We start from the raw sequence: 12,412 nt of genomic DNA on the forward strand, positions 1-12,412 counted from the left end.
CCTGAGCTAGAGTGGACCCTTGAACAGCTCCCCTCTTTATCCCAGCAGATATCGAGGTCTCCTGCATAAGAACAAGGAGGCAGCATCCATGGGCCTACATGGGTCATTCTCAAGGAATCGCAGAGAGGGCTCATTGCAGACTTCCTCTAGGACAAACAGCTTTGAATGCCAGCACTGGCTGGAGAGTTCCCCACTGGAGTAGGCCAGGGGTGAAGGTACCACAAGTGCCGTGGCAACAGGGGAACTGAAGGACAACATGGCCCCCCACAGGGCCTGCCCCCACCAGTGCGCCCAGCGCTTCCAACAACACTGCACACTTAGCCCTGGTCTACACTACCGGGTTAGGTCAAATTTAGCTGCATTAGGTCAATTTTATAATGAATGTGTCTACACAAGCAACCCTGTTCCGCCGACCTAAAGTGCTCTTAAAATCGACTGCTGTTCTCCTCCCCGGCGAGGGGAGTAGCGCTAAAATCGACCTTGCTGGGTCGAATTTGGGGTAGTGCAGACGCAGATCTACGTTATTGGCCTCCGGGAGCTATCCCAGAGTGCTCCAATGTGACTGCTCTGGACAGCACTTTCAACTCCGATGCACTAGCCAGGTACACAGGAAAAGCCCCGGGAACTTTTGAATTTCATTTCCTGTTTGGTCAGCGTGGCAAGCTCGGCAGCACAGGTGACCATGCAGTCCCCCCAGAATCGCAAACGAGCTCCAGCATGGAGCGAACGGGAGACACTGGATCTGATTGCCGTATGGGGAGAAGAATCTGTGCAGGCCAACTCCGATCAAAAAGAAGAAATGCTAATATATATGCCAAAATCACACCGGGCATTGTGGACAGAGGCTACAACAGGGACACACAGTAGCGCCGCATGAAAGTTAAGAAGCTCAGGTAAGCCGACCAAAAGACAAAGGAGGCAAATGGTAGCTCTGGGTCAGAGCCCCATACATGCCGCGTCTATGATGAGCTGCATGGCATTCTAGGGGGGAACCCTACCACTACCCCACCACTGTCCGTGGACACCTGCAAGGGGGGAGTTTCACACAACAGGGAGGAGGATTTTGTGGATGAGGAAGAAGAGGAGGAGGAGGAGAATGCGCAGCAGGCAAGTGGTGAATCCGTTCTCTCTGGCAGCCAGGACCTTTTCATCACCCTGGAGCCAATACCCTCCCAAGGCGGGATTCCCGACCCTAAAAGCAGAGAAGGCACCTCTGGTGAGTGCACATTTGTAACTACAGTACAGGGTTTAAAAGCAATAGTGTTTAATGTTTGATTTGCCCTGAAGACTTGGGATGCATTCGCGGCCAGTACAGCCACTGGAAAAGTCTGTTAACGTGTCTGGGGATGGAGTGGGAATCCTCCAAGGTCATCTCCATGAAGCTCTCCTGGAGGTACTCTGAAAGTCTTTGCAGAAGGTTTCTGGAGTGGGCTGCCTTATTTTGTCCTCCACAGTAGGACACTTTACCACCAAGCCAGTAGCAAGTAGTCTGGAATCATTGCAGCACAAAACATGGCAGTGAATAGTCCTGGTTTTGGTTGCATTCAAGCAACATTCGGTCTATATTTTTCTGTGTTAGCCTCAGGAGAGTGATATCATTCATGGTCACCTGGTTGAAATAGGGGAATTTTTGTAAGGGAACAGTAAAGGGACCCTGTTCATACTGGGCTGTTTGTGCTTGGCTAAAAGGGATCATCCCTGAGAATAGTCACGCGGTGGGTGGAGGGGTGAAGGGATCATCCCAAATAGCCACGCGGAGGGGTGGGGGAAGGTGTGTGCTGCACATCCACCTGATAACCGCAGCCCCTCCTTTTAAATGGCAAACCCAACCGGCATTGCTTGCTATGGGAAAGGAGGGTGCTGCAGTTTGAAAACATTCCCACATGTTATGAAGGCATTAGAAGCCAAACCCGCATACCCTTTGACTTACCATGGCTGCCTGGAAACCGAATTCTGTTGCCCAGCCCTGTGTGATGTGTCACCATACTGACAGGCGCTCAATATAAAAGGCAAAATGCGACCTTGTACCTAAAGAACATGTGCTGTCTGCTGTGAATTGCTTGATTCACTGTGAAAGAGTCTCGCTTTTGTTCTCAGAAATGTCTCATCTTAAATTTTAATCTCCCTTTTTATCCCCCCTCGGGTACAAATGTTTCTATGCTCCCCCTATCATCTCCATCCCTGAGGTTATCGCAGATTAGAAGGCGAAAAAAAATGCACTCACGATGAAGTGTTTTCCGAGCTCATGCAGTCCTCCCGCACTGATAGGGTACAGCTGAATGCATGGAGGCATACAGTGACAGAGTACAGGAAAGCATTAAGTGAGCGCGATGAGAAGAGGCAGGAGGCGATGCTGAGGCTAATGGGGGAGCAAACGGACATGCTCAGGCATCTGGTGGAGCTGCAGGAAAGCCAACAAGAGCACAGACCCCCCCCCCCGCATCCACTGTACAACTGCCTGCCCTCCTCCCCAAGTTCCATATCCTCCTCACCCAGATGCCCAAGAACATGGTGGGGGGAGGCTCCAAGCACCCAGCCACTCCACTTCAGAGGATGGCCCAAGCAACAGAAGGCTGTATTCAAACAGTTTTGATTTGAAGTGTGGTTACAATAAGCAATGTGGCCTTGTCCTTCCCTCCTCCCCCATCCCACCCCACCCTACCCCAACCGGGCTACCTTATCAGTTATCTCCCTTTTTAAAAAATTAATAAAGTAAGAATGCATGGTTTCAAAACAATAATGACTTTATTTCCTTTGCCAGCTCTGATCAAAGGGGGCAGGGTGGTTGGCTTACAGGGAATTAAAATCAACAAAGGGGGCGGGTTTTCATCAAGGAGAAACACACACAACTGTCACACCATAGCCTGGCCAGTCATGAAACTGGTTTTCAATGCCTCTCTGATGCACAGCACATCTACCTGTGCTCTTCTAATTGCCCTGGTATCTGGCTGTTCAAAATTGGCAGCCAGGCGATTTGTCTCAACCTCCCATCCCGCCATAAACATCTCCCCCTTACTCTCACAGATATTATGGAGCACACAGCAAGCAGTAATAACAATGGGAATATTGGTTGCACTGAGGTCTAACCTAGTCAGCAAACAGCGCCAGCGAGCTTTTAAATGTCCAAAGGCACATTCTACCACCATTCTGCACTTGCTCAGCCTATAGTTGAACTGCTCCTTACTACTGTCCAGGCTGCCTGTTTATGGCTTCATGAGCCATGGGAGAAAGGGGTAGGCTGGGTCCCCAAGGATAAATATTGGCATTTCAACATCCCCAACAGTAATTTTCTGGTCTGGGAAGTAAGTCCCTTCTTGCAGCCGCTCAAACAGCCCGGAGTTCCTAAAGATGCGAGCGTCATGCACCTTTCCCGGCCATCCCACGTTGATGTCAGTGAAACGTCCCTTGTGATCCACCAGTGCTTGCAGCACCATTGAGAAGTACCCCTTGGGGTTTATGTACCGGTTGTCAAGGTGGTCCGGTGCCAAGATGGGGATATACGTTCTGTCTATCGCCCCACCACAGTTAGGGAACCCCATTGCATCAAAGCCATCCACTATGACCTGCACATTTCCCAGAGTCACTACCCTTGATAGTAGAACGTCAGTGATTGCACTGGCTACTTGAATCACAGCAGCCCCCACCGTAGATTTGCCCACTCCAAATTGATTCCCGACTGACCGGTAGTTGTCTGGCGTTGCAAGCTTCCACAGGGCTATCACCACTTGCTTCTCAACTGTGAGGGCAGCTCTCATCTTGGTATTCCTGTGCTTCAGGGTGGGGGAAAGCAACTCACAGAGTTCCAGGAAAGTGGCCTTACGCATGCGAAAGTTTTGCAGCCACTGGGAATCATCCCATACCTGCAACACTATGCAGTCCCACCAGTCTGTGCTTGTTTGACGGGCCCAGAATCGACGTTCCACTGTATCAGCCAGCCCCACTGCCACCATGATGTCCCAGTTGCCACATCCCGTGCTTTCAGGAACGTCTGTGTCCATGTCCTCCTCACAATCGTCCTTGTATTGCCATCTCTTAGCCAGGTTCTGCACATACTGCAGTATAAAGTTTTGAAAGTCAAGAAATACATAGTTAAGGGTCCTCAAAACAATCTTAGCTCTGAATTGAAGGATTTGGATACTCACATTGGAAATTCCATCAACAACTGTGTTGTAGATCGAAGCAACAACCCACCGGCCTCTGCATGGACCCTGTGTCCACTTCAGCCTCAGCGACAGCAACAAACCCAAACACCTCACCTCTCAATTCAGGCACATGCAGAAGCAGCATGAGAACAGCCTCACTTACTCCCTGAAGCTTCATAAGCCACTAGTATGTCATGACACATGGTATCATAGTCTCATGAGTTGGGTTGGGGTCAGAGTTAAGGTTATTGTGGAGCCTAGGCTATGAATTTATTTAGAAAGCAAATGGTTTGCTTGCTCTCGTAACTGGGAAGCTCTGCTGATGCTGGTGATGTGGATGCCTGTGAGGTATCTTAGAGGGCCCAGTGGTCCCCTCTGCTTAAGAGCAGGAGAAAGATGGTGTATCCTCTGTATGTCCCTGTGACAGGGGACCTGCCCCACACTGGCTACAGAGAGACCAGCACCTGGGGAAGGGCAGGTGCTAGCAGGGACCGGGGAAGCTAGGGAGAGCTCCTGATGGGCTGCCAGGATTTACAGGCTCAAGGCTCTGGGAAGAGGGCACATGAGCTGGAGCCAGAGGCAGGAGCAGAAGGAACTGAGGCTGCGGGAAGTGGCTCAGGGAATAGAGACAGTGGGCTGGCAGGAAGAGGCACCAAGAAGCTGCTGTTTGCAGGGTCCCTGGGCTGGGGCCCGGAGGAGTGGGAGGGCCTGCCCCCCCCCACTAGCTGCTGAAAGAGTGGCCCAGCTGTGGACTGCCAAGCCACTGCGAGGAGTGGCTGGACTCTTGTTGGACGAGTTCCCCAGAAGGGGGGGAAAACGGATGGTGACACAGCCAGGGGGCTGTGCCACAAAATAGATGCCGAGCAGAAAGGAGCCATACCGGGCCTGCAAGCAGAGACGAGGACGGGAGACCCACCACCACCCGAGGGCGCACCTGCTGGGACTGAGCTAATTCCCAAAATGGCCAGCAGGAGGCGCCTATGTGGTGAGTGACCCTGTGACAGTCCCTTTTGCCACCTCTGTAACATCGTCCCCCACTCATCCTGGACACCTCTACAATTGTGCTCTGGGGGACTTGGGGAGGGGACATCCACTCACTGCACTACAGAGCTACTTTCTGTTGGAAAACCAAACACCTGATAACAGACCATTTCTGGCAAGAACCTGAACATATTTCTGTTTTTAGCAGGTTTTAGCTCCCCCCACAGAGATGTCTGTAGTTGCATGTTAAGTGCCAGCCATTCGCTCCACCAGCTCCGGGTCCAGCAGGGCCTCTCTGCGGTGCCAGAAGTGCCTTCGTGCTGCCCATCCTCTCCGAGCCGTTAGTGCATCCCACGCCAGGCCGGCTTCTCCATTGCTGCCTAAGTGTGAGCTTATGGCATTGGCATTACTGCCCTCCTGCACATTGATGGGGTTTCACACCTGGTCTGTGAACCCCCAGCTTAATGCATGTTCCTACGAGCCAGCCCCAACCCTACTGCTCAGTGACAGGGCTCCCCACAGTCTCTGCCCCCCATGAGTCATCCCTGTCCATACCATGCAGTGACATGAGAGGGCTCCCCTGAAGTCTGGGCCTTGTGTCCCTGGAGCACGTTTCAAGGCAGCTCTCCCCTTCCCCATGGCCAGTGCGGGTTTGGGGGTGGCTCTCCCCTTCCCCATGGCCATTGTGTCTCTTGAGGCCTCTCTCTCCTCTCCCTCTGAAGCAAGTTTCTGGGTGACTCTCCCTTCCCCTCTACTGATGCATCTTTTGTTGCTGCTTTGTCTTTCGCTGCCCTCAGTGCATCTTTCAGGGTTGCTCTCTCCTCATCCACCGCTGGTGCATCTTTTGTTTGGCATTCTTTGCGGCATGGCCTGGGGTGGCTCTGTCCTCCCCCTGCCCGGGCCATTTTGAGGGGCAGCTCTCCTCTCATCAGCCCCAGGTTTGGGGGTCAACCTTTTCTTCCCTGCAGCCAACGTGATTTTTGTTGCTGCTTTCTCCGTACCTATGCCGGTGTGTGATTGGTGGTAGCTGCGTCCTTCCTTGTGGCTGATGTGTCTTTTGAGGCCTCTCTCTCCTTCTCCCTGCCAAAACATCTTCAGAGACAGCACATCTTTCCATGCTGTCTTTCCTCCCCTGTGCCCAGCCCATGTCTGGGGGTGTCTCTCTCCTCTCTTGTGCCAGGGCCATTTTGGGGAGTGGCTCTCTCATCCCCCATTCCCGGCCCATGTCTGGGAGGAGCTCTGTCCTCGTCTGGCCTGTCTCTGGGGGTGGCTCTTTCCACCCCACTGTCTGGTCTGTGCCTAGGAGTGTCTCTCTTCTCCCCTGTGCCAGGCCTGTTTTGGGGGACAGCTGTGTCCCTGGCCAGCACAGTGCAGGGGACTGCATGGGTGCGTCGGTGTTTGACCAAGTGTGAGGCCTGACTGAAGCACTTGCCACACTCGGAGCAGGTGTAGGGGCGCTCACCCGTGTGGACGCGTCGGTGCTGAGCCAGAGTGGAGCGGTCACTGAAGCGCTTGGCGCAGACACTGCACTCATAGGGCCGCTCGCCAGTGTGGGTGCGTTGGTGGAGGACAAGATTTGAGTTGTGGTGGAAGCTCTTGCCGCACACAGAGCAAACATAGGGTTTCTGGCCCAAGTGGATCTTACTGTGGGTCCGGAGGGTGGAACTCTGCGAGAAGGCGCGGCCGCACTCCCCGCACTGGTAGGGCCGCTCCCCAGTGTGCGTACGGTGGTGCACAATCAGGTTGGACTGCAGCCGGAAGCTCTTCTCGCACACCGGGCAGTGGAAAGGCTTCTCTCCCGTGTGGATGCGCCGGTGCCGCTGCAGGTCTGAGCTCTGTCTGAAGCCCCGGCCACACTCAGGGCACTGGTTGCACCTCTTAGACTGGGGCAGGCTATTGCTAGTGGGGGAGCCTCCCATGATCAGGTTCTTGCAGCAGGAATTGACGGGCGACGACAGAGGGGGCTGCTGTGCCTGGCGGAGAGTGGGGTGTGGCTGTGTCCTGGGCAGGGCAGGAAGCAGCTGTTCCATGCACAGAGGAGAGAGTGGCTGTTCCTTGTGCATAGGAGGGGATGGATGTTCCCTGCCAGGAGTGGAGGGCGGCTGGTCCCTGCTCAGGGGAGGGGGCGGCCGTTCCCAGCACACACGAGGGGACGGCTGTTCTCTGCTCAGGGGAGGGGGCAGCTGTTCCTGGCACACAGGAGGGGGCAGCTGTTCCCTGCTCAGGGGAGGGGGCGGCTGTTCCCGGCACACAGGAAGGGGCAGCTGTTCCCTGTCAGGAGCAGGGGGCAGCTGTTCCTGGCACACAGGAGGGGACGGCTGTTCCCTGCTCAGGGGAGAGGGCGGCTGTTCCCTGCTCAGGGGAGGGGGCGGCTGTTCCCTGCGCAGGGGAGGGGGCGGCTGTTCCCTGCGCAGGGGAGGGGGCGGCTGTTCCCTGCCAGGAGTGGAGGGCGGCTGTTCCCTGCTCAGGGGAGGGGGCGGCTGTTCCCTGCTCAGGGGAGGGGGCGGCTGTTCCCTGCTCAGGGGAGGGGGCGGCTGTTCCTTGCCAGGAGTGGAGGGCGGCTGTTCCCGGCACACAGGAGGGACAGGATGTTCTCTGTGCACAACAGGCGATGGCTGTTTCCTGCGTACAGGAAGGAAATGCTTTTGCATGCGCACAGAAGGAAGCGGCTGTTGCATGTACATGGGACAGGTGGGGAGCTGCTGTTTCCCACCCTCAGAGGGGGCTGCTGGCTCTTCTCCATCCAGAGAGGGTTTCTTTCTCTTCCGGCCTGGGCTCTGGGCCGCTTTCCTCTTGGGTCGACTTGGTGAGGCCTTGGGCGTTGGAGCTGCTTTGACAGGTACCTCCGCCTCCCCGCGGTGCAGCACAGCCAGCTCCTCGGTGTCTGCGGGAACCAAGAGAGAAGTGGTGCGTGAGCCGGGCCCCAGGCGCAGGGGGAAGCCAGCAGAGGGATCTAAACTAACAGTGGCGGGAAAGTGGAATTCAAAGTTCACAAAAAATATTCGAGTTTTTGGAAAAAAGTTTGTCCTGAATTGGGACAAAAAACCCCAAACTGGAAATGTTCCCCACAACTTGAACCCCGCAATACTTGGTTTGGGACACACCGAGCTGCAGGAATGTGTGTGTGTGTGAAATGAAATGTGTTCCCTGGGATTCTCAGCTGCCCGTCCAGGCAGGTGCCGTGGAGTCAGGAGCGCCTGGGAGCCCCGGCTCCGGGGCAGCCACCAGGCCAGCTGCTGATGGCCCTGGGAGCTTGGGAGCCGGGTATCCCAGTGCTTCTAGGCTCCTGACACCTCTGTAGTTCAGAAACCCCAGGCCAGTGGCAGCTGCTGAAGTGCTGGGGAGGGACGAGCCGGAGAGACACCAGGCAGGTTTCTGTCAGTCCCCGGCCTGCTTTCTGCCCAAATTCTGTCAGAACTGAGATGTTTCTATGGAACGTTTCAAATTTGGCAAATCGTCATTTTGTTATGGAAAAAATCTCCAGCCAGCTCCAAAGTAACCCCGTTATCTAAACCAGGGCAAACTGTTTCCACTTGCATGGAACTGAATCAAAACAAGCTTGGTTAAAACCAGAACAAGGACATCCACACGGCCCAGTGCAGTGTTTAACTGTGTATTACTGTGTAATACTGTGTATTGGGGGGGAATAGCTCAGTGGTTTGAGCATTGGCCTGCTAAACCTAGGGTTATGAGTTCAATCCTTGAGGGGGCCACTTAGGGATCTAGGGCAAAATCAGTATTTGGTCCTGCTAGTGAAGGCAGGGGGCTGGACTCAGTGACCTTTCAAGGTCCCTTCCAGCTCTAGGAGATAGGATATCTCCATTATAGTATGCAAAAAGCCTAGAAAACAAGCAGGGAGAACTGGAAGTCCTGGCACAGTCAAGGAATTATGATGTGATTGGAATAACAGAGACTTGGTGGGATAACTCACCTGACTGGAGTGCTGTCATGGATGGATATAAACTGCTCAGGCAGGGCAGAAAAGGTGGGGGAGTTGCATTGTATGTAAGAGAGGAGTATGACTGCTCAGAGCTCTGGTATGAAACTGCAGAAAAACCTGAGAGTCTCTGGATTAAGTTTAGAAGTGTGAGCAACGAGGGTGATGTCATGTTGGGAGTCTGTTATAGACCTCCAGACAGGGGGATGAGGTGCACAAGGCTTTCTTCAGGCAACTAACAGAAGTTACTAGATCACAGGCCCTGGTTCTCATGGGAGACTTCAATCACCCTGATATCTGCTGGGAGAACAATACAGCGGTGCACAGACAATCCAGGAAGTTTTTGGAAAGTGTAGGGGACAATTTCCTGGTGCATGTGCTGGAGGAACCAACTAGAGGCAGAGCTTTTCTTGACCTGCTGCTCACAAACAGGGAAGAATTAGTAAGAGAAGCAAAAGTGGATGGGAACCTGGGAGGCAGTGACCATGAGATGGTAGAGTTCAGGATCCTGACACAAGGAAGAAAGGAGAGCAGTGGACTCTGGACTTCAGAAAAGCAGACTTTGATGCCCTCAGGGAACTGGTGGGCAGGATCCCCTGGGAGAATAACATGAGGGGGAAAGGAGTCCAGGAGAGCTGGATGTATTTTAAAGAATCCTTATTGAGGTTGCAGGAACAAACCATCCCGATGTGTAGAAAGAATAGTAAATATGGCAGGGGAACAGCTTGGCTTAACAATTAAATCCTTGCTGATATTAAACACAAAAAAGAAGCTTACAAGAAGTGGAAGATTGGACAAATGACCAGGGAGGAGTATAAAAATATTGCTCAGGCATGCAGGAGTGAAATCAGGAAGGCCAAATCACACTTGGAGTTGCAGCTAGCAAGAGATGTTAAGAGTAACAAGAAGGGTTTCTTCAGGTATGTTAGCAATAAGAAGAAAGTCAAGGAAAGTGTGAGCCCCTTACTGAATGGGGGAGGCAACCTAGTGACAGAGGATGTGGAAAAAGCTAATGTAGTCAATGCTTTTTTTGCCTCTGTCTTCATGAACAAGGTCAGCTCCCAGACTGCTGCACTGGGCAGCACAGTATGGGGAGAAGGTGACCAGCCCCTTGTGGAGAAAGAAGTGGCTCAGGACTATTTAGAAAAGCTGGACGAGCACAAGTTCATGGGGCCGGATGCACTGCATCCAAGGGTGCTAAAGAAGTTGGTGGATTTGATTGCAGAACCATTGGCCATTATCTTTGAAAACTCATGGTGATCGGGGCAGTCCCGGATGACTGGAAAAAGGCTAATGTAATGCCCATCTTTAAAAAAGGGAAGGAGGAGGATCTGGGGAACTACAGGCCAGTCAGCCTCACCTCAGTCCCTGGAAAAATCATGGAGCAGGTCCTCAAGGAATCAATTTTGAAGCACTTAGAGAAGAAGAAAGTGATCAGGAACAGTTTGCATGGATTCATCAAAGGCAAGTCATGCCTGACTAACCTAATTGCCTTCTATCATGAGATAACTGTCTCTGTGGATGAGGGGAAAGCAGTGGACATGTTATTCCTTGACTTTAGGAAAGCTTTTGATACGGTCTCCCACAGTATTCTTGCCAGCAAGTTAAAGAGGTATGGGTTCGATGAATGGTCTATAAGGTGGATAGAAAGCTGGCTAGATCATCGGGCTCAATGGGTAATGATCAATGGCTCCATGTCTAGTTGACAGCCGGTATCAAGCGGATTGCCCCAAGGGTCAGTCCTGGTACCGGTTTTGTTCAATATCTTCATTAATGATCAGCAAGTTTGCAGATGACACTAAACTGGGAGGAGTGGTAGATATGCTGGAGGGTAGGGATAGGATACAGAGGAACCTAGACAAATTAGAGGATTGGGCCAAAAGAAATCTGATGAGGTTCAACAAGGACAAGTGCAGAGTTCTGCACTTAGGACGGAAGAATCCCATGCACTGCTACAGACTAGGGACCGAGTGGCTAGGCAGCAGTTCTCCAGAAAAGGACCTAGGGGTTACAGTGGACGAGAAGCTGGATATGAGTCAACAGTGTGCCCTTGTTGCCAAGAAGGCTAACGGCATTTTGGGCTGTATAAGTAGGGGCATTGCCAGCAGATCAAGGGACGTGATCGTTCCCCTCTATTTGACATTGGTGAGGCCTCATCTGGAGAACTGTGTCCAGTTTGGGGCCCCACACTACAAGAAGGATGTGGAAAAATTGGAAAGAGTCCAGCGGAGGGCAACAAAAACGATTAGGGGGCTGGAGCACATGATTTATGAGGGGAGGCTGAGGGGACTGGGATTATTTAGTCTGCAGAAGAGAAGAAGGAGGGGGGATTTGATAGCCGCTTTCAACTACCTGAAAGGGGTTCGAAAGAGGACGGATCTAGACTGTTCTCAGTGGTAGCAGATGACAGAACAAGGAGCAATGGTCTCAAGTTGCAGTGGGAGAGGTTTAGGTTGGATATTAGGAAAAACTTTTTCACTAGAAGGGTGGTTAAGCACTGGAATGGGTTACATATGGAGGTGGTGGAATCTCCTTCCTTAGAGATTTTTAAGGTCAGACTTGACAAAGCCCTGGCTGGGATAATTTAGTTGGGGATTGGTCCTGCTTTGAGCCATAGGTGCCAACTTCTCCTGGTGCCGGTGGGTGCTCGTGCCCTCTGGCCCCGCCCCAAATTCACCCCTGCCCCGCCCCCATTCCAACCCCTTCCCCAAAGTCCCCGCCTCAACTCCGCCCCCTGCCTGCCCCATTGAACTCCTTTCCCAAATCCCCGCCCCAGCCTCGCTGCTTCTCCATCTCCTCCCCTGTCCCCTGAGCACGCCGTGTTCCCGCTCCTCCCCCTCCCTCCCACAGCTTGTTACGCCATGAAACAGCTGTTTCGTGGCAACAAGCAGTGGGAGGAGAAGCAGGGAAGGCACGCTCAGGGGAGGAGGTGGAGATGAGCTGCGGCGGTGGGCGGGGCAGGGAGTTGTCGGTGGGTGCAGCACCCACCAATTTTTCCCCGTGGGTGCTCCAGCCCCGGAGCACCCATGGAGTCGGCGCCTGTGATTTGAGCAGGGGGTTGGACTAGATGACCTCCTGAGGTCCCTTCCAACCCTGAGATTCTATTATTCTAGTGTCTATCTCTGGCATTGACAGGCCCCAGCACCATAGTATGCAGGCACCTCACAATCCTTAATGTGTTTATCCACATGCATGCCTGGGAGGCAGGGCAAGGCTGTTATCCCCAGTGTACAGATAGGAACTGACACACACAAGGACTAAATGACTTGCCCAAGGTCACACAGGGAGTCTGTGTCAGAGGTCAAACAGAAGCTAGGTCTTCATCATCCGAGGCCAGTGAGTAAGCACTAGG

At 53.1% G+C, this 12,412-nt stretch overlaps 1 protein-coding gene across 6 annotated transcripts in view; it reads right to left on the bottom strand.

Moving 5' to 3' along the window:
* Window positions 1-2,726: 2,726 nt before the first annotated feature.
* Window positions 2,727-12,412, bottom strand: part of LOC101952830 (neurotrophin receptor-interacting factor homolog) — a 30,415-nt gene continuing 20,729 nt past the window's right edge. For 4 of the 6 annotated variants that reach the window (XM_065594247.1, XM_065594249.1, XM_065594248.1 and 1 more), the window contains one exon: window positions 2,727-8,007. In XM_065594247.1, coding sequence (XP_065450319.1) covers window positions 6,218-8,007 — 1,790 coding nt within the window. In that variant the 3' untranslated portion in view covers window positions 2,727-6,217. The remainder of the gene's footprint in view (window positions 8,008-12,412) is intronic. The other 2 variants (XR_010600880.1, XR_010600879.1) reach the window with 2 other exon arrangements.

Source organism: Chrysemys picta, chromosome 4 (assembly GCF_011386835.1).
Source record: "Chrysemys picta bellii isolate R12L10 chromosome 4, ASM1138683v2, whole genome shotgun sequence".
Classification (NCBI taxonomy): Eukaryota; Metazoa; Chordata; order Testudines; family Emydidae; genus Chrysemys; species Chrysemys picta.